The sequence below is a fragment of the Leopardus geoffroyi genome, chromosome E1 (assembly GCF_018350155.1).
Source record: "Leopardus geoffroyi isolate Oge1 chromosome E1, O.geoffroyi_Oge1_pat1.0, whole genome shotgun sequence".
NCBI lineage: Eukaryota > Metazoa > Chordata > Mammalia > Carnivora > Felidae > Leopardus > Leopardus geoffroyi.
The window spans coordinates 23,865,278-23,886,840 of record NC_059330.1 but is presented as its reverse complement, the minus strand read 5'-3'; the positions used below and the strand labels follow the sequence as shown (position 1 = coordinate 23,886,840).

Here is a 21,563-nt window from a genome sequence, read left to right as displayed (position 1 = left end):
CTTTGATGAGGCATATAAAATTGAATAATATAAAGTAGGGTAAAAAGATGGATTCTTCCAAAGCCAGAAAGATAGCATATACTACAAGTCCTGTGTCTGAAGTAACAAAGCAGTCTCTCAAAGGGAACACTATACCTTGTCTTCATCATACAGAGATGTGTGACCTGCCTCAGGGAACGTGGGGCTTTGGGGTGGGGAGTCACAGAAGCAGCCCATCACTTCATCAAAGATCCTGAAAAATACCAGAGAAATGCCCACCATGAAAACCCAAGTGGCAGAAAACCTAAGTGGCAGGAAACTAACGCTGCCATTGCCAGCCCAGTCCACAAGAAGAATCTATTCTGCTCTGTGCTCAATAGTCAACTGAATAGAATCACCAGTGGCTAGAGGTGACATGCAAAATTTCACCAAGTGGCAGAAATTAGGAGGATGGATTGTTTAACCTTTAATAAACCATATATATTTTTTCTTTAAAAAAAAAAGGATGATCTACAGCTTTTTTGTTTTTTTCATATGTAAGCTATGAGCACTGCTGTCATCATCGGTCTTAAAGTAACAGAAAGAGCCTGGGACTGGAGCAGTGACAGACCAATGTAATTACCCCTCCCCCTAGGGTAATGCATCAGTATACATCAAGAGATAGATGCTGAATGCATTTAATCAAAAGATGTATCGTCTCTGGTGGGGCTCACTCTGGTGTTGTGTTTAATTTCTCCTGACATTTCACTCATCACAGAGCAGACAGCTTCTTCTGTTAGCTCCTAAGGAAAAGATGGTTTTTGTTTGTTTCTTTTTTTCTGACCAGGCTCATATAACAAGTAGAGGCTTGTGGAGTCTGAATAAGAGGTAGAAATGGAAGAACATATACCTCTCCAAGGACATATACAGCAAGGGCTATATCTCTTTAGCTGGCTCATGGCTATTCTGGGGGCCTTTATTCACTTGGCAGAAATCAGAGACCCCAAAACAGAGATGGCTATAGCTCCCCTTGAACAGACACAGTTCCACAGTGTCTTACCTGACAAAATCTTCGAAAGTCCGAAAAGAGACCATTCCGCCCATCCGCTGACACGGTGGAGTGAATGAGTTGTCCAACAGCACATCGCTGACACTAGCTACATGAGTCATGCCATAGTGGTTGAGGTTGGAGGAGAAGGACATTCTAAACAGTAATTCAATCAAGTGCATTAGACAAGGAAGTTAGGAGCAGGATTGGGAGAGTAACAATAGAGAAAAGGAGCAAGAGAATACTCTGAGGTAGGGTCAGGTTGCAGAGCAGATTTGGTTTTTTACCCACTGTGGATAGGCCTGTCTTGATGGATTCACATTAACCCTCTCATTTCAATTTTACCCCACACAAGCTATTTTTAGCACCCCCAAATTTCTCCAAATAAAAATCTAAGGATAGTGAAGAACTATGTAGCAGTTTTAATACAAGGACGCCATGGCATGACTAATGAATGAATAGCACACAGGGGTTAAAAACCATCCTGCATCTTCCCCTTCCCTAAAACATTCCCTCTTTTAAAAGGAAGGAAGCAAGCCAAGTGGGCTATAACGAGGCAACACTTAATCTACTGTAATTCCTAGAGAAAAATGCCTTAAGTATTCACAGATAGATATATGCATGTACAACAACAACTAAGTCATTTGGAATGGTTTAGTAAATCATCACAGAAAGCATTTATCATACAGAAACAAGTCACAGTTTATAAAAGGAACTTTACTGAGGTATTTACTTCTTCCTTTACTGGGCTGATGGGGACAGCAGTTGTAAGGATTATAGCTCCTCCTTTTTTGAAAAAGAGACATTTTTCAACTCGAAATTGCAAAATTTCCTCTTTTATATTTAAACACTCCTATTCCAAAGTAAACATATCTTCACCAAAAGCCCTTAAGAAATCCTAGTAAGATGCAAAAGGGCAGAGCATGGGTCTCAAAGTATGCGTAAGCATGACAAACAGGTGTTAAATGGAGATGCTCCAAGAGAACTGTTTGTTCAAGCTAAAAACATAAGGAGTCTGTATATTCCTTGATGCACCTCAGCAGTATGTACTGAAAAGTAATACTGGGAAGTATTTCCAAATGCCCAATCAATCCGGACGGCCTGTTAGGAAAGACAAAGTAACCGATGCTTTTAGGACTTGCCTGCCATGTTACCAGCATACTGATCAGAAGCAAGTTCAGAACAAGGCAGGGGCACCTAAACTTTGGGGAGCTGCTCAAAAGTCTCCTTGAAGTGCACCACCTGCAGTGTTGCAGGGGGAAGAGAGGCAGCAATGCAGACTAGAGATCTGCATACATATTGTACTCTATTCAAACTGTCATTATAAAAGGCAATGGAATTTTTCAGGGGACGGAGTGCTGGTCACACAGACTACAGAGACTGACACTCCAAGTTTTTATTCCTTGGCAAATGAGGACTGTGAAAAAGGCACTTCATCTTTTGACAGTACCAGAGAGTAGAAAGGCAGAGTGGGAGAGGAAACCATTGATACCATGAATGAAACAAACACATGAAACACGCATCAAGCAAGTCTTACACACGGTGCTCACTAGAAACTGGGATTCAGAGTTGTATGAACTTAGAAATGCTATCATCCTCTTTTCTAGGATCACCAAACATATTTATAAAGAAGCAAGTTTGTGAGGCATTATATCTTTTTCTACCTGCCTGGCATTAGACAGGAAAGATAAAAGGGTTCCAGATAACACTTAAAGGGAACTGCCGCTGAATAAGCTAACAGGCTGTGTTTGTGGCAAACATGGGGTTAAGTATCTTTTTCACTCTACTGAACCCCAGGGGAAATCCACTGTTCAGTTTCCCCCACTACTATGCTCAGGGGCCAGGACATAGCTTTCCTGGCAGGCAGGAATGAACCAAGTCCACTCTCAAAGGGCAGACACAAAGACCAAACCAATGCACTCCCTTTTCTCTCCCCATCCAAACTGGACTCTGAAAGCTATAATCAGTTTTGATTACTTAATATTTAAAGGGAGAGGAACAAAACAAACATAAGTCTATGAATATTTCAATGTACAGAACTGATCATCTACGAAAAACTTGCCACCAACTTATTGCTTTCCGCTTTGGCGTTTTGTAGATCCAATTCCAATCAGAACTGCTATCCTCTCAAACTTGCGTTGTGTTGCCTTGCTTGGCTCAGAAGCAGGTGGAATCAAAATTACCAAAATATCACATGTGTTATATATTGGCCTGGAAACTTCTTCACAGGGTTATATACATCAAAGACTTAAATACACTTTTCAAATGTTAATCTTGTAAGTCTGAAATAAAATTTGGTTTTTATATCATTGTAACACTTTAGAAAAGTAGCTAACAAACTGATAAAACATGAGATCAGCTATTTCTGCATTTGCATTCTGCTAAAAGGAGAAGCAAACTCAAGAAACTAAAAATTAAAAAATTAAGAACAATTTGCCAGGGGAGGAGTAACCTAAGGGTTTCTCCTCTGAAAGCTCCAAACTAGACAGAGAATGTAGCAAAAGATGTTTACAGCAAAGCTGAACAGCAGGCAGACAACTCCCCTATCATATACAGCTAGATGGGGGGCTTCTCCATACTGAGGCTTTCCTGTTGCTTTTTGAACAGCTGAAGAAAAGCTGCAGACATGTTTTCCAAACAGAAAGAATAATTTAGTATGTCCAAAGGGGAGCTCAGGACTCCCTAGCAGAAGACAACATAACTTGTTAAATGTAGTTTTAATTTATTTCCCTGATTTCACTATTCTAAGTTACAAAAAATGTGCTTTTAATTGGAAAAGAAACTAAACATACGGTACCTGTTTAGCGTGGGGATGTTCCCTCTGTAATTAAACAACCACAGTTAGTTACTGATAGGTTAGTGAAAGCCATCATAAAAGAATTGTCAGAGCAGATACAGACCGGACATGAAGAGCTCCAGCCTGGGAGCTCTGGCATTCAGCATACATAATTAAGTGCTCATTACCCTTCACACACCAGGGTGCCTCGAAAGAGGCATACCTCTTGACCTACCTCACCAGAGCAACTGTTGCTGGAAAGGGTTGAAATGGATTACCATGGATTTTTAAAAATAAGTCTACTACAAAAAAATAATGCAGAGTGGTGATAAAACACAACCTCATGAAAATTAATTTAAGCTCTATGGACATGGCATATTATCTTAAGCTTCAACATGAAATGTCACTCTTGACAAGTCTTATAGAATCTTCTTTCTTATTCCTATTTTACTGAAAATTTAGTAAGGAAGTCCAAAGAAGTTGATTCCACAGCCCCTCCCACCTTAACTGCTTTCCTAGGATATGAGATGAACTTATAAACTCTCCTCCAAAGAAAAGTAGCCAGGAATCTAGGTTCCCAGCTATCTTTTGTAAGCCCTTTTAACTATGTCTTCCTCCCACAGACCAGGGAGGTGGCGAGGAGTGGTGCGGGTGTCAAAAAGGAGGGTATTCGGTACTATGGGAGCTTAAAAAACTGAGAATCATGAAGAAATGTAATGATAAATGATTCTGTAACTAGAGTGATATACTTTGTTAAAATTAAGTAATTTATACTTTTTAATGATTTTAGGGTAATAATGACTTTTTAAGAGTACTCCAAGTTCAAAAACTCTAGGCCTCTCATAAATAAAACCACACCTAAATTTGGCTAGCCCTAGAATTTCCTGACCAAGTACTTGTCAAAACGATGAAAAAAAGATTAGGGTAAGAATGGAAACTGCAAGGCAAGTTTCCTGCATTCTCTTTGGTCTTTGTCACCAATGCTTTTTTCTCCCCCCACTCCCCCCCCCCCCCTTAATTTGATGTCAGTCATTTCCTCAACTGAAAAAAATAATAAAATAAAAAATCCTTATTTTCAATGTTAAAAGGGCAAAGTTATACTTACCACCCACAATTTAGGAGTACTGTAAGGGCATTGATTGGTTGATATCTTAACCTTCTAACATTCTTTTATCAGCATTTAATCATTGTTGGGGTTTTCTGGCACACACAGGACTTAATGGGCAGAACATTGTGGGTGGTGCTGATGATATGTGGGAAGGAGGAGAGAGGGAGGAAAATGATGCACTTTCCACGGCAGTGAAAGGAGCAGAATAGACTGAGCTGGCCATATAAATAAAATGCTGTGACATATCACTGCACACAAACTGTATACCTCATGTGATTTGTGAGTAGCAACGCTCTTTGCATCAAACCTGTATCACAGAGCTAATTCATAAGGCAGCAAGAGTAACCTCTGAGTGCAAAATCCTGCGCCTTTGCTGTTTGGGTCCTTTGAGCCTCTCATTCAGGGGAAGGGGTTTCAATTTACAAGAGATCCTTAGTTACCATGCACGTAGCCATCCTCAACCAGTAAAAAGTATGCACGGGTTCTAGAACAGAGGGAGTTGTAGCTAAGCAGAAAACTAACAGTAAACGCTAATGAGAATATAGGAATGTCTTTCTTTTAAGACATCAAGAAATCTAAAGAAAGGAGCTACCTGCACAGTCTCCTACCATGAACCTCAATTCAAAGAGAAGAATCCTACAACTGAAGCAATCTCAGGCTCCATCTATTCAGGTTTCTGGAATTTAGAAACCAGTATAATCTCTCTAAACTGTTAACCAATTTCTTAAACTAATAAAATGGTGCCACTGCTTCTGCAGCTACACTCTAATTCCTTAGGGAGTCTTCACAGAATGAGGGCCAAGTTTTTAGGAGAAAAGGGCCTGAAATGAAAAGAACATCACCAACCAAAAGCCAGCCCCTTTTCATCAGCAATTCTCAAGCTCTCATAGGGAGCCCCCTGCTACTTTGTTATAGGAACCATGCACCATCTACACAGTATGGGGTAAGAACAATAACTCCCAGCACCTCCAGTTTTTAACAGAAGGGCCTCAACTCAATCATACAAGAGGTAAGTTTAGATGCAGCTTATCCTCTTTGACAGAATAAGAATCTGTAGGGCTGTACATGAGATGAGCAGGGAAAGAAGGATAAACTCTATCACCAGGTAAACACTTAACCATGTCCATAATGATCATTTATATATTGTGTTACCCTTACATAAGGAATATTTGCTCAATTTAAGAATATGACCAGTGTGAGGTGCGCCTGGGTAGCTCAGTCGGTTGAGCGTCCAACTTCGGCTCAGGTCATGATCTCGCGGTTCATGAGTTCGAGCCCCGCGTCGAGCTCTGTGCTGACAGCTCAGAGCCTGGAGCCTGCTTCGGATTCTGTGTCTCCCTCTCTCTCTGCCCCTTCCCCGCTCATGCTCTGCCTCCGTCTCTCAAAAATGAATAAACGTTAAAAAAAAAAAAAAGAATATGACCAGTGTGGGATACTACACACTAATGTGATATACTAGAAAGTAGATCCATGGTCAACATAAAGATGAACAACCAAAGGAGAGACTGTATGTGAGTCAAATATGCTATTTATATAGCTTTTAATAAGATAAAATCTACCACATTTCACTGCATATTCATCATGCAAAAGCAGTCAAACTACTCAATCTCTGATAAGGCAGTCAACTACATTTTCAAATACATAAATGGGACACGAATTCACTTTTCATTAGACATTTGCTGTTTAAGCTTTTGGAAGCACTTATAATAAATCTTCATTCACAGTGTTTTGATAAATACTGGAACCATTTGCCTTCCAGCAGATTAGCTCCATTTTACAGATGTGATAACTGAGAAAGCAAAGGGAATATTTTCCAAGGACATTGCTTAATATACAATCATAAACCAAATTCTATACATTTTCTCACCTGTTCCTGAGGCTAGCATTACACTTCAATGTAGACTAAATTTAAAGAAGGACAAGAGAAATCCTTTGAATTCTGAGGTTCTTGGCATTAAGTCACCTCTGATTTTATTGATCTGCCTGCACAGAGTAGCTGGAGAGTCTGCTTCAATATGAATGCAAAGTCAGAGTTGCTGCCTGCTAGCTGAACCCTCTTTATTTAAGGAACACTGACTTCTCTGGCAGTCACAAGTTCTCTCAGCCTTTTACCAGCCCTTCCAGCTGAATTTCATTTTGCTTGATTCCAGCTAGCCCTACATAAATCTTTTATCATATAAAAATGCTCCCAATTCTTTTGCCTTCTAACTTGAAAAAAAAAAAAAAGACCCTATATGAAAATGATGGGGATGCATGCAAACAAGCAGTGGTTACATCAAGCTGTGACTGAAAGCCAGTATAGGGCAAATCTTTTGAAGTAAGGCAGCAAAGCAGAATCAGAAGAGGTCGGCTGAATAACCTACTAGCAGTCGCTAACAGCACTACCATAGGAGAAAGAGCAATTTGGCTGGCTGTGACCAGTGGTGGTCTCCTTGTGTGACTATATTTCTGCAGGAGAATCCAAATCAAGAGGTGTAAAACACATCTGAACCATGTATTTCTACTTGGCATCTCCTGCACCACCTCCTTGCAGTTCAGATGCCCTGATTCCACTGTAGAGCTTTAGTTTACAATAAAATGATCATTGCTTCATTCATTTGCAGCTCCTTCAAAGCCCCTTCTTTGCTCTGCTGGAAGATTTTGCTCTTTTTGAAACAAGTATGCCAACAGAGCTGCAGCATATTACTGTTGCCTGCTGTATAATTAGCTACAAACCCACAGCACAAAACTACAGGGATTTACAGGTGCCCTGGATTCTGCTTTTCCTTCCCCTGGAATCAGCTAGTCTTCTTTGACAAGAAGGGACCTTGGGCTACCCTAATGATATATTGAGAGTTTTAAACCCAGCTCTCCAATCTTACAAGTCTAGAGTGCCAAAATAACACAGCAGAGACTAGGAGCTGAGCCATGGATACAGGAAAGCACTTTGGTAAGCACTTAAACCTGCTGAGAATCTTCTCTTCTGCCAGATGCTTGCATCTTATCAGCGGACTACCCTGAATGAAGGAAGCAAGCACTGTAGGATTTTATTTATTTATAGCTCATTCTGGCCTGGTAACTACAACCAAGTGCTCCCACTGCTAAAAAAAAAAATGCTACAAGTTGGATGACTTTTGAGTGTCTCAGTAAGATCCAAAGAACACTCTAATCTCTGGGTGTCAGAGATTATCAGAATTCTCAAGAATGACAGCAGGCTACTCGTTAGTCACATGGAAGGCTTCTGATTTCTAAACTTCCTCACAACCTTCTTTATAAGAAGAAGGCTCAGCAGACACCCACCGACAGCTAAACATTGAAGGTGCCAAGCAGCCTAAACCGAGTCATGACAAAAACATGTGCTTTCAGGGGAAAGAGAACACAGCCAACCTCTTCTGGATGTGAAACATAAGAAACAGAAAGTGCGTGAATTAAAACATTATAACAAAGAGGGCCAAATTCAGAAGGAGCAAACAGCAGAGAAGGTGCAGTGCAACATGACTTAACTAAAGCATGAATTTTCATCTAAGAAATAGGTGGAAATAAACACCAATAGCTCCTCACCCATTTATATATGTACAGAAACATACAACAAAGTATACTTCTATCTCCTGCATCAATTTTGATGCTTATTTGAATCACAGATTAAAAGTTTAAAAAAAAAACAACAAACTACGTTCACAAATGTGTATTACTTATGAAAATCATTTGGAGTTTTAAATTTCACACTCCCAGATTATCATAATATGCACAGCCACAGAGTTTATGGGATAATACTTTACATATGTTTGTATGAATATAGCTATATTTTAAAAGATCAAATACATAGACTGACTAAAGAACTTATTTGTTTACAGATTATTCTGACTTAATGTGCCCAAAGCTAAGTGAAATCCTAAATGTCAAATGATTCCATGAATTGTCAAAAGTAAAGACATTCAGAACGATGCCTTAATTTTACAAGATTTTCCATCACCAGCGCTAGAGAATGATAAACTAGGGTTTTGGAATGGGAAAAAAGACAAACACATACACACACACCCCTAGGGCTCTAAACCCTGACTCTCACTAGAGAAAGGAAGAGAAAAGGGAATGCTGAATGATCTAGTCTGAGCTCAAGGATCAATCCATGTAAAATACTGGCTGAATTCACTAAAGAGCTGGGCTGATGGAATCTCAGACAAGAGAAATAAATCCTGAGTCTAGATAATAATAAAATGTTCTTTTAGTGAAGACCAGCTGTCCTGACGATTCCTACACCAAGAGAATGACTGAAAAAACTCACTTGGTTGTGGAGGGGCAGAGAGAGAGGATCCCAAATAGGCTCCACACTGTCAGTGGGAGCCCAATGCAGGGCTTGAACTCACGACCCATGAGGATCATGACACCTGAGCCAAAATCAAGAATTGGACACTTAATGAACTCAGCACCCAAGCTCCCCAAAAATAAAATCTTTAAAAAAAAACAACACAACAAAATCCCCTCCCCTCAAAAAAATTCTCATACAATAAGAAATAGCCTTTTTATTTTTATTTTATTTTTTTGAAAGAGAGAGAGCGAGCGAGCACACAGAGGAAGGGGGAGAAGGGTAGACGGAGAGAGAGAGAATCTTAAGCAGGCTCCAACTCTCAGTGCAGAGTCTGACATGGGGCTAGATCCCAGGACTTTGGGATCACAACCTGAGCCAAAATCAAGAGTCCGACCCTCAACCAACTGAACCACCCAGGCGCCCTGGAAATAGCCTTTAAATCTCAGAAGAAACACACCCACACCCACACCCACACACCACATATATAGGTTTCCTATTATGCTTAAGTCAAGAAAATCTCTGCAGTTTCTGTTCAAGTAAAGGAAATTTAAGAAGAAAAGGGTATATCTATACCAGAAGCTTCTTTGGGTGAAGCTCTAATAACTGGATCCTCTGGTGAGTAAGACCTACAGATGTCAAATAAAATTGCAACTACAGTTCCCAGAAAAAACTTGGAAGTCTTGGGTACAAGATCAAGAAGATAACATACTTGAAAGATTTTTTTTAATGTTTGTTTGTTTATTTTGAGAGACAAACAGGAGTGTAAGCAGGGGAGGGGCAGAGAGAGAAGGAGACACAGAATCCGAAGCAGGCTCCAGGCTCTGAGCTGTCAGCCCAGAGCCCAATGCGAAGCTCGAACCCACGAACTGTGAGATCATGACCTGAGTGGAAGTTGGATGCTCAACTAAGTCACCTAGGCTCTCTAAGCAGATAACATACCTTACCTTGACTGAAGCCTACTTAGCAGGAAGGATGATTCAGAAAGTCATAGAGATTAGAAAGAAACTGTTTAGTCATCTCCTTTTAAAAAAAATATTTATTTACTTATTTAGTTATTAAATGTTTATTTATTTTTGAGAGAGAGAGAACGAGCGAGCACGAGCAGGAGAGGGGCAGAAAGAGAGGGAGAGAACACCAAGCGGGCTCCGCACTGACGGCTGATAGCACAGAGCCTGATGTGGGCTCGAACTCACGAATTGTGAGATCATGACCTGAGCTGAAATCAAGAGTTGGACACTTAACCGACTTAGCTACCCAGATGCCCCTCGTTTTTTGTTTTTTTTTTAATATTGAGAGGAATAACTGTCCAATTATACTGAAACAGAGTGTCAAGCAAAATTTTAGTCAATCAAAATGAATAAGCCCAAAGTCAACAATACATGGTATACTTAAATATCTGTTAAGAGGATAGATCTCATATTAAGTGTTCTTTCCACAATCAAGTAAGTTCTAAAAGTATTTGAAATGTCAAGCAATACAAAGGCCCATGATGAATTTAAACAAAAAATAAAAAGGACCAAACATGGTGGCCATACACTACCTGTTCAAAGGGTGTCTTCTCCCTTCTTAGAGGCTGCTCTTTTCATTGGAATTTGTGTTTTACCTACTGCTCTAAAAATCAAAACATGTACCAATGGGACAGGTCTTCAATTCAAACAGTATCTAAGGTGTTTTTGAGAAAAAATACTTTGCTTCTGTCAGTTTGCAGACAGCCATGTTTCTTTCATCCCAACTCATGAGGGCTAAATCACTAGTCAAAAATAAACTGCAAGAATGGAATTTCACCAGGTGACCCCATATGCAACAAGAGACTATGGTCTTGCTTTGATAACATAGCTTAGGAAGATACTCACTTCTAAGGATTGCTGGACAAAGTTAATCTACTTCAAATGAATGCCTAGCTAGGAATGTGAAAAACAAGCACCAGGAAAGAAAATGCAAAAACTGGTTTAAGAATATATCTGTTTCCTCCCCCAAGAATTTTTGGTTTGTTAACCCCAGGTGGTAAAAATATTGTAAATTCTGTTTTACATTGATAAGTAAAATATGTATATTCATATGCCTGTTCTCTGTCCTCATTGAATAATTTTTAAAAACTATTTCTTTACATGTTTATTTATTTATTTTAGGGAGAGAGCAAGCAAGCAGGGGAGGGGCAGAGAGAGAATCTTAAGCAGGTTCCATTTTCACCATGGAGACCCGACACGGGGCTCGATCTCACAATGGTGAGATCATGACATGAGCTGAAATCAAGAGTCGGTGTTTAACCGACTGAGCCACCCAAGGTGTCCCTCATTGAGTAATTTTTAAAGTATGCATAAAATATTGTAGTAGGGGCGCCTGGGTGGCTCAGTCGGTTGAGCATCCAGCTTTAGCTCAGGTCATGATCTCAAGGTTCGTGAGTTCGAGCCCCGTGTTGGGCTCTGTGCTGACAGCCCAGAGCCTGGATTATGCTTTGGATTCTGTGTCTCCCTCTCTCTCTGCCCGTCCCCCCGTTCACACTCTGTCTCTCTCAAAAATGAATAAACGTTAAAAAAAATTTTTTTTAATATTGTAGAATATCTATCTACACTATCAGATGTGGATAATTTCTATAACTAGTAAGAACAAGAAACCTAAGAATTAGAGGTATTTGGGTTTTTTAATCCATCCCAGGGGTACTACCATTAACATAAAATAAAGAGGGCTCAGTGTGACTGTCCTAATTAATTTTTAGTCTAGAGCTGAGCTGCCCATGTGGCTAGGAAGTGCTTGAAATAGGGCTAATCTGTATTGAGACATGCTGTAAATGTAAAACACATTCTAAATTTCAAAGACCGAGTATGAAAAATGAAAAATATCTCATGAATAATTTTTTATTACATATTGAAATGGTATTTTGGATATGATGGGGTAAAGAAATTGTGCAAGGTAATTTTATCTGTTTCTTATTGCCCTTTTAAATGTGGCCAACAAAAAAACTTACATATGTGGCTTGCATTGTATTTCTACTGGACAGTGCTAGTCTAAGTAGCAGTGATTCTTAACTGCAGGTGCTCATCAGAATTATCGTAGGAGCTTTTTCAAAAAGTGGTCCCTGGAGCCTGGTTCAAAATAAAGCAGAATCCTGGTAGTCAGTATTTCAAAAATATTTCCTGGGGTGCCTGGGTGGCTCAGTCGGTTGAGTGCCCAACTTTGGCTCAGGTCATGATCTCACAGTTTGTGGGTTCAAGCCTGGCATCAGGCTCTGTGCTGACAGCTCAGAGCCTGGAGCCTGCTTCAGATTCTGTGTCTCCCTCTCTCTCTCTCTTCCCCTCCCGTTTGTCTCTCTCCCTCTCTCTCTCTCAAAAATAAATAATAAACATTAAAAAAATAAATAAATAAATAATTCTGAGACTCATTAATTTAGAGGTTACGGGACATTGTGTCCTTGAGCTTTACAAGCTTGGGAGTAGAAGTAACACTGGTAGACTGTCTCCTGTAACTTATTTCTGTGGAATAAGAACCAATATGCTCATTGCCTGCTTGTTGAAAACAATAAGAATAGGAAAGAATAATAGTACTAAAGCTGGAAAAAAAAAAGTTGGAACTTGCCTCAAAACTAGTTAAAATTAAGAGATCCTGGAATTCTTTTATGAGATGAATAGGCCTATTATATAATAAAGAATTTGACAAGCCTTTGTCCCTGGTTCCTGGGAGAGAAATTCTAAGTCCTTGGAATTTCTCAAAAGAAACAGAAGTATCTTCATTATTCACGAGCCCCTTGGATTACATCTGAGTTTATGCTAAGAGATGTGATAACTCAAGATAGGGGTTGCTCACTAGAAAGACCAACCTTATGATTAGAGGGTTGGAGGCTTTGAGGCAGCTGGACTTCTGGGGAGGGGAAAGAGGTTAGAGATGGAGTTTAACTGCGGTCTGTGATTTGATCAATCATGCCACTGTAATGAAATCCTGATAAAAACTCCGGACACTGAAGCTCAATGGAACTTTGTGGTTGGTGAACACACTGATAATGCTAGGAGGATGAGTACCTGACTCCAAAGGGAAAGAATGGGAAAGCTCTGTATTCAGGACACACCCAGACTTTACTCATCTGGCTGGTCCTGATCGGTGTCCTTTATAATAAAACTGTATTCATAAGTATAGTGCTTTCTGATTTTTGTAAGTTGTTCTAGTGAATTATTAAACTGGACAGGATGGTGGGAACCCCAAATTTGTAGCCAATTGGTCAGAAGTGCAGGTGGCCTGGGTGCCCCACTTGTGGCCCCATCTAAAGCAGGGACAGTTTTGTAAAGGACCAAGCCCTTAACTTGTATTATGTGACATAACACAAGGTGGTTAGTGTCAGAATTCAATGTCAGTACACCAGTTGGTGTCAGAATAAGGTCATACCTTCAAACTGTAACAAAAACATTTGTAAGAAAATATAAAATCTTATAAAATTAAATTCAAGTAGCAAATCTATGATATGTGAAAAGGCTGTACTCTAAAATTGAGTATATCGTTCTGTGATTAAATCTGATGGCACATTTTATACTCCGAAACTAACAAAAGGACTTTACATCTAACAAGGCATTGGAGCAATGTTAACATTTTTCTGGTTTTCACAAAGATTATTTTTACCTTTCCTCCTTTACTTGTCCTTACCTGCACCTTTCCATCACTGCTGCTGCTGCTGCTACTAACCCAACAGTTTATAATTTTATATACACATAACCAAAGAAGATTTGAGACAGAAAACAGGATCACAGTTCTGTTCAAGTCTGGTCTTTGGCTATTGGGATGTGTAAACCTTAGACGTCGGGAGGGGCAAATAACCATGTTTTGAAGCCATAACAGGAATAACCAAGACTCATACCCTTGAGATGGAAAGGTGAATGAGATTTCTTAACAAACAGTTAAGAAGCATTTCTCTCATTTTCCAGTCTACTTTCCTTCACCAAACTGGACACGTATCCTCAAATAACAAAGTAGGACAGGGAGAGCAATTCAAAAAGACAAGGGGAGCAATGAGGAGGGAAGGAAATCCGAAGCAGCTCTGCAGCCTGACTACAAATCACTGCCCACAGGGAAGAGGCAGTAGAAAGCAGGAAGAAAAGGAGAATGTCCTGAGAATTACAAAGAGCATTAAGTATAGCATGTAGTTCTCTACAATTATTCAAGGAATGCGGGAGAAGAGAGAAGACCGAGTGCTGAGCCCATGTGTGCTGTGAGTACCTCGCCGCTCACTGAAGGACAACCATTCGTTTCTAGAAAATGAGATTCTGAAATCCATGGAGGCAAAAATGTACCGAGAGATGCCTGCTAAATCAAGGATATATGCTTTTCTCTGCCAGCCATAAGGTATTTTTGAGGTAGAGATGTGAAAGGATCTTCTGAGACAAAGAAGAGAAGTACTTTTTCTGAAGATGTGTCCGCTCATCTGCTGACCTCTGCTGGATCAACAGTGGCATCCAGTGGCCAAAAGTCTCAGCACAGACTTCTTTGTCTCTAGGAAGGGTTTCTATTGCTGTGGGTGAAGTAGCAATTCAGAAACAAAACCATTTCTGTTGTCTATAACTAAGGATCCCCAAAGACACAGTACTTTGTAATACAAAGTGAAGAACCAAAGGCCATAAAGAAGAAATGGAGGGGGGCAGCTTAAGATTAGCTGTGGTATTTATATTTCCTGTGGTATTACTAAAATGAATGAAAATACAGGAGGGGATGAACATATCTGTGGATGGGAGTAGGTAGGTTTTCACTGCGTCAGAATACTTTAAAAATAAATCAGTATACAACATATTTTTATTTTAAAACGAAAGCAAAACTGCAACAAATTTCGATATGCACATTTTATTTCTTAAAGGACTTAGGAAAGAAAAAATAATGGAATTAGCCTGGTTTAATTAAACAGTTTATTCAAATTTCAGTTTGCACCTGAAGTGTGATTTTTAAAAACTGATTTGATTTTCAGCTGCTAAATTCAGATGTCTGTTTTTAGGGAGAGAGCAAAATTGGCTCAGGTATAGCCTTAATGTATAGCAAATAAATAGAAAGGAAAAACATTCCACCCAAGATATTTTCACATTCCAACTGCTTGACTTAAACTGCTAAAAAAGCGATTTTCTGGCAAAGTTCCAGTAAGTAAAATGCCAGTAAATTATGACTTAAAAAAAAGAAAGAAAAGAACTATGTTTCCTCAGTGACATAATACAAGCAAACATGAATGATGGAGTAATCTTAAAAATTTTATCTTACTTAGATTATATTTCATCTCTCCAGGTCAAAGAAAAAAAAAGTGGGTACCAAGAGGCTCTTCTCTCACGATTGAAATCTGTTCATTTTTGGGGTGCCTAGGTGCCTCAGTCCATTAGGCATCTGACTCTTGATTTTGGCTCAGGTCATGATCTCACGGTTCGTGGGATCAAGCCCCATGTGGGACTTCACGCTAACAGCACAGAGCCTACCTGGGATTCTCTCTCTCCCTCTCTGCTCCTTCCCTGCTTGCACACATGTGCATGCACTCTCTCACTAAAAATAAATGAATAAATAAATTTGTTCATTCTCTGCTCTATATTTCTAGCCAAAACCAAAAACCCATGGAACTGTCACATACATTACTCTCAACTCTCATGATAGATCTGGCTGGCTCAGATGCACATCCCAGCTCAAACTCACCTGTTTGGATGTGATGTGGGCAGCATGAACTGGAATTCCACCACGCAGGTATTGTCCTTAAGCTGGCGATGTTGGACGCTGTTAAGTTCATAGGCAATGTAAGCCCTTCGAACATAAACCTGGTTAAAAAGTAACCCTCAGTAAATACACTCCTTCAAAAACAGATACTAAAAGATGGTTAGCCAGGAAAAAGATAGTCTTGAGAAGAGGGATGCAATGTAGAAGGAGGCTCTGTACATAAATAACTTCCTTTAATTAATAAAGCTGCAGGGGCGCCTGGGTGGCGCAGTCGGTTGAGCGTCCGACTTCAGCCAGGTCACGATCTCGCGGTCTGTGAGTTCGAGCCCCGCATCAGGCTCTGGGCTGATGGCTCAGAGCCTGGAGCCTGTTTCCGATTCTGTGTCTCCCTCTCTCTGCCCCTCCCCCGTTCATGCTCTGTCTCTCTCTGTCCCAAAAATAAATAAACGTTGAAAAAAAAATAATAATAATTAATAAAGCTTCAGTCTTAGGGCACCTGGGTGGCTCAGTTGGTTGAGCGTCCGACTTTGGCTCACATCATGATCTCACAGCTCGTGGGTTCGAGCCCCGCATCAGGCTCTGTGCTGACCACTCAGAGCCTGGAGCCTGCTTCGGATTCTGTGTTTCCGTCTCTCTCTGCTCCTGCCCCGCTTGCAATCTGTCTCTCTCTCTCTCTCTCTCAAAAATGAATAAACATTAAAAAAAAAAAATTTTTTTTTAAGTTGCAGTCTTAAAACTACACCCATGACTATAAATGAAAATAAAATTAACCTGCGTCTGCTGGACACCTCTGGCTGGGCCATAAACCTTTCACGTGAACCCAAACTTAGGGAGAAGGTTTGATCATTAGTAAAAGAAAGCATTATTTCAGTAGGAGGTAAAACCAAGCAGTGAGAAAAATGAGAGGTACTGATCTGAGCCACCTGAGGAGTGAAGGCAGAAGACAGAAACAATTGTTGTACAGTTCAACTCATTTACTATCTTGTATCTCTTCGTTTTGTTGTCCTACTACTCCAAATTATTTTAGATTATTTATAACCCGCCAAACCCTAGGCAAAAGCAGTAAGGCATAATTTGACATAACATCTCAAACACATTAAACTGACTCAAGAGTTAAAGAAATAGCAACAGGTTACATCACAGCAAAAACCATAAGTGTGACCTTCTGTACTTCACAGCCAATTTGCCATGCACATAAAATGCTACATGCGATTCTATCATCATGTGAGGTATATAAGGAGATTTCTCATTAAATGACACGGAAGCACTCTAAGATATTTAGATATTTTTAAAATTTGGTATTTACTGAGTAGGATACATTACATTCCATCCACAGACTACAAATAAAAAGTAAGCCAAAGGAGCTTGCAACAGACTGCAGTGATGTCATATTACATAAAATCATCTAGAACACTCTTCTTCCATCTTCAAAAAACATCTACCTGGCAATTTATAGCCATTATTCAGGGCCTGCAATTTTTGTGCTTAATGAGGTAGTGTGCTGGAAACAGAAAAGTCTTTGAGCCAGATTGACCTGGGTTCAAATGCAAACCCTTCCAATTATTATCTACATAAATGTGGACCAGTCACAGTCAACCTCTCAGGAGTCTCACTTTCCTTTTGCTTCATGAAGTAATTGTAGGGTTAAATGAGAAAAGCAGTAAAGCAACTAAAACACAGTTCGTTATATGTTATTACTTTCTTTCTCATGACAAAATATTTCAATAGAGTTGCTTAAAAATTCAGAATATAACTAAAAATCCATTTTATTTGGCCCAAATCACAAAATGGTACATGTTCTGGTCAGCCATATATTTTTTCATTTATTGTTTTATATGGAATCCTAATTTATTCTGAAATGAGAGAATTCAAATACTTGGAAAGTAGAGACTATTGAAAAATGCTGGCAGCTATTTTCCTATGATTGGAGAAGTGGTGATTAGTTCAGCTGAAAACACCTGAGTAAAGCAAGCATTTGTTTCAAAGGAAAAGAAGACTCTACTCTTTAGCACCAACCTTAAGGCCAAAGAAAAAGGACTGATACATTAGCCAAGTGGACAGAAGAGATCAGCTAGAAACCAAGAAAAAGGTGGTATCACAATACTTTGAAAACTTACCTCCAGAGCTGCCATCCTCACTACCTGGTTGCTGTGATAGAAGAAGTTTGGCAGGACATCAAAAATAGATGTTTCAGACAAGATGAGTTTCTGGAAGGTACAGAGACAAGCTTAAGCCATTACATCCAAAAGGGAACAATTTCAGTGGACAATATTTAGCATTTTGAAGCAGACAGAGTAACCTAAGAATTCTGTCTAGGAATGTCCTGTATAAACTCATCTTCTTTGTGCCCCAGCTTCCTCAGCTACAAAATGGGGGCGGGGGGGGGGGGGAATGACACCTATCCTCATGGGTCTGTTGCGAGCATTAGAAGAATGAAAATATGTAAAATTCTTAGAATAATATAGTGACGCACCATACGCTAATATTAGTGCTAAAGACCATAATTAACAGCCTTCCTGACATATATCTGTACTCAACTTCTTAAATACTGTCTCAATCCTCCACTATGGTAAGCCACAGATTTGGACCCCAGTTGAAACCCTATATTTCAACTATTAACCAAATAAACAAAAATATCCTTTCCCCTTTTCTAGGTTCCCCGGAAGGAAATCTGACAGAAAGCCTGAAGATTCCCTTGGCTAGATAGAACAATATTACTCTTATTTACAGGTAGAAAAACAAAGTCATTCCTGAGAAAATGGTTCTGTCTAAAAAGTAATAGTCAAGGTCCTTTCAATTAGTAGTAAAATTAGCCAACACTCTTATAAAACTGGTTCTGTATAAAGCTTAATAGTAAGCATTATAATAAGATAAAACTTAAATGACTTAAGTGGCTTTGTCTCTAGAAGACTAACAACTACCTGTTTATACATCTGATTCAAATACCAGACATCAACTAGTGCTACCACTTAATTCTAGCCTAGAACACTTTCTAGATAAAAAGTACAAGAGGTAGAGACTTCATTTTTAAGCTAAATCACAATTATAATAGCATTTTTATGAAAAAAACATTAAGTATAAATCATTTTATAAAGTCAAGGCATGAAACTTCATTTCAGACTGATTAATTGAACCAGGCTTAGGAATAAAGTGGACAAGAATACACAGTGGTAGAAAAGGGCTTTATGTATACCTGCAGGTTCTCAATGCAAAACTGATGTCCATACATGTCAATAGCTGAAAGGAAGATAGACTCTACTTGGTTATGGCGAAGCTCATATGATGGCAAATGGGAGGCAATAAGAACCTAGAGTGAGAGCAAAATAAGAGGCATAAGTTCCTGAGGGAGTGATTATTCTAGTCTCCTATTAGGCAGCTCTGATACAAAAGCAATAAATATAAATCTGTAAGTGCAGGCATCAAAGATAAAACAGAGACCAAGTAAAACAACTTCTAGGTCCTGTAACATACAGCCAATGCCACCAATACTGCATCTCAGTTGACTCTCACCATGATTTGCGTTGTGGGCAATTTCCCACAGGGGGGCAGGGGGAAAGCAGAGAAAACAGCTTCAATCAAGTTCCCTCAGTGCATGTGATTTACCATTGCAAAGCCTCTAGTCCTGGGGACTGCATGACTAGCTGTTAATTGGGAATCAGGTCTGGCAGGGAGCAGCTGTGGGGAAGGTGGATGTCACAGAGCAGGGCTTTTGCAACTCTGAAGTAGAAACAAAGACTAGGAAAAGATGCTCTGACAGCCCCAAGTACTCAATATCAACAAGGAGGTATCAGGATGTAACACCAACGCATGTGAGGGGCAGAGAGAGTGAAAGCAGTGTCACAAACAAACAGGGACACGGTAGGACCTGAATACTCTCAGCAGGTCACTGAGAGGTTCAATAACTTTGAGCAGTTCAGTGACATGGATACAATTGTAGAGAAAGCAGAAGGTCACTGAACAGCTTCAAATGCTGCTTCCTTGTCAATGCCCCGTGCACTGAAACACAAAGGGAGCGCCACTTCTTGGCTTCCCTGCTGAAACCTTTTGGAATGGAAATGAAGACTACAGGGTGAAACTAACTGGACTTCTCTGGGGTTGTTCTGATTGCTAGCACCTAAGATCCACTGCATTATCTTTCTGCTTTCCACACTTAATTTTTTCCTACACACTTAAAAAAAAGTTTTCACTTGCTTCTAAGCTCCCTTTGGGAAGTGAAAAATATTGAGTTTATTGCCATCCCTTAGTTTCCTTTCCCCCACATGACCCTGGTTTACTATCACAAGGTGATTAGGAAAGTCAGGGAATCGTAAGAGAATTTTATCAGGGGGAAAAGACTTCTATTTTAAACAGACTCAACATTAATGTTTTCCTTTCTCTTTAAAAAAAAAATACTACGTGGGGCACTTGCATTAAACATCCAACTTTGGCCCAGGTCATCATCTTACAGCTTGTGAGTTCGAGCCCCCACATCCGGCTCTGTGCTGACAGCTCAGAGCCTGGAGCCTGCTTCTGATTCTGTGTCTCCCTCTCTCTGCCCGTTCTGGTCATGCTCTAACCACCCCCTTTCTCTCAAAAACAGAAACAAACATTAGAAAAAAAAAGACAATCTGTTAAAACTACAAATTCTCTCTCTGAAAAATAAATAAACATTAAAAAAAAAAAAAAAAAGACATACTATGTGAAAACATTTGTTTTGAGGGCCGTGAGAAGATGTACATAGAAAATTGTATGATCTGTGTCAGGAGATTGAATAAAAAACTCATTGTATGAAAACCATTTCTCCTTCAAGATAATCAACACATGTCCTTACCTGGCGTGCTCGAAGTGCCACTTTGGCATTGGTGGTCTTACTGAGTTGAGTTAGCTCTGTGAGGATATTCAGCAGCTCATCAGTGAGAGTAGGGTCCCGACCACACAACTGATCCTAATTGTTAATGTGAAAAAATATATATACATCCACATTAAAAAGAACTGTGGATAGAAATTTGAAATGGGAAAAGGGACTAAAAAGAAAGCAAACAGAGCTGGATTAATAAGAAAATGCAAACTTCCTATTATTTATATCCCAAACAATGTGTACAGAAGACCCAAGAAGAAGCCACTGCTGAGAAGCCCAAATTCCTCAGGCATTCAGATTCAAAGTTCCTAGTGAATTTCTTTATTAACATTATACTTTTAACATGCAGAAGAAATCATCAGGGACCATTAAAAGGGGCCAAGGGATTCTGAGTAAAAAACAACAGATGATGCCTCCAACTTTTAAGAGGTTTTAAATAATATAGGGACTGAGTCAGGCTTTCCTGTTCCCTCTCCCACTTTTGGAAAGAAGGCAGAATAAGGCAAAAGGAACCACTCCTGGTGGTTTTCATTCCAAACACCAAATGTTCAACATCCCAGGAGGGTGCAAAACAGAAACACAAGAGCAAATTATTCATTTATGAACACACACTGTATAAAAACACTATCTCATATGTTGACAATTCTATTCCTGAAATCATTTATCCTCTTGCTGTACCAAGAATCATTCCACAATAACTAAACATGGTGAATTCTTAGATGGAGTAGAGGAAAAAACCAAGCTACTACTATACAATCCATGGGTTTATTCAATTGGGTCCTTCCTTTTCTAAAAATGAAAATTAGTTAAGAAAAAAAAATCTCTATCTATTTTAAGAAAAATACTTCTTCTCCAGTGGAGTATTAGTTCATTCCCTAAATTCATCCATTA

At 39.5% G+C, this 21,563-nt stretch overlaps 1 protein-coding gene across 22 annotated transcripts in view; it reads right to left on the bottom strand.

The window, feature by feature from the left end:
- The window catches only part of ACACA (acetyl-CoA carboxylase alpha), a 278,038-nt gene that overhangs the window by 119,033 nt on the left and 137,442 nt on the right, over positions 1-21,563 (bottom strand). For 16 of the 22 annotated variants that reach the window (XM_045490597.1, XM_045490601.1, XM_045490618.1 and 13 more), the window contains 7 exons: positions 20,646-20,759; positions 19,029-19,142; positions 17,953-18,042; positions 15,818-15,936; positions 3,804-3,827; positions 1,019-1,162; positions 136-232 (listed from right to left, as the gene is read on the bottom strand). In XM_045490597.1, the coding sequence (XP_045346553.1) occupies positions 136-232; positions 1,019-1,162; positions 3,804-3,827; positions 15,818-15,936; positions 17,953-18,042; positions 19,029-19,142; positions 20,646-20,759 (702 nt within the window). The remainder of the gene's footprint in view (positions 1-135; positions 233-1,018; positions 1,163-3,803; positions 3,828-15,817; positions 15,937-17,952; positions 18,043-19,028; positions 19,143-20,645; positions 20,760-21,563) is intronic. The other 6 variants (XM_045490599.1, XM_045490603.1, XM_045490600.1 and 3 more) reach the window with 1 other exon arrangement.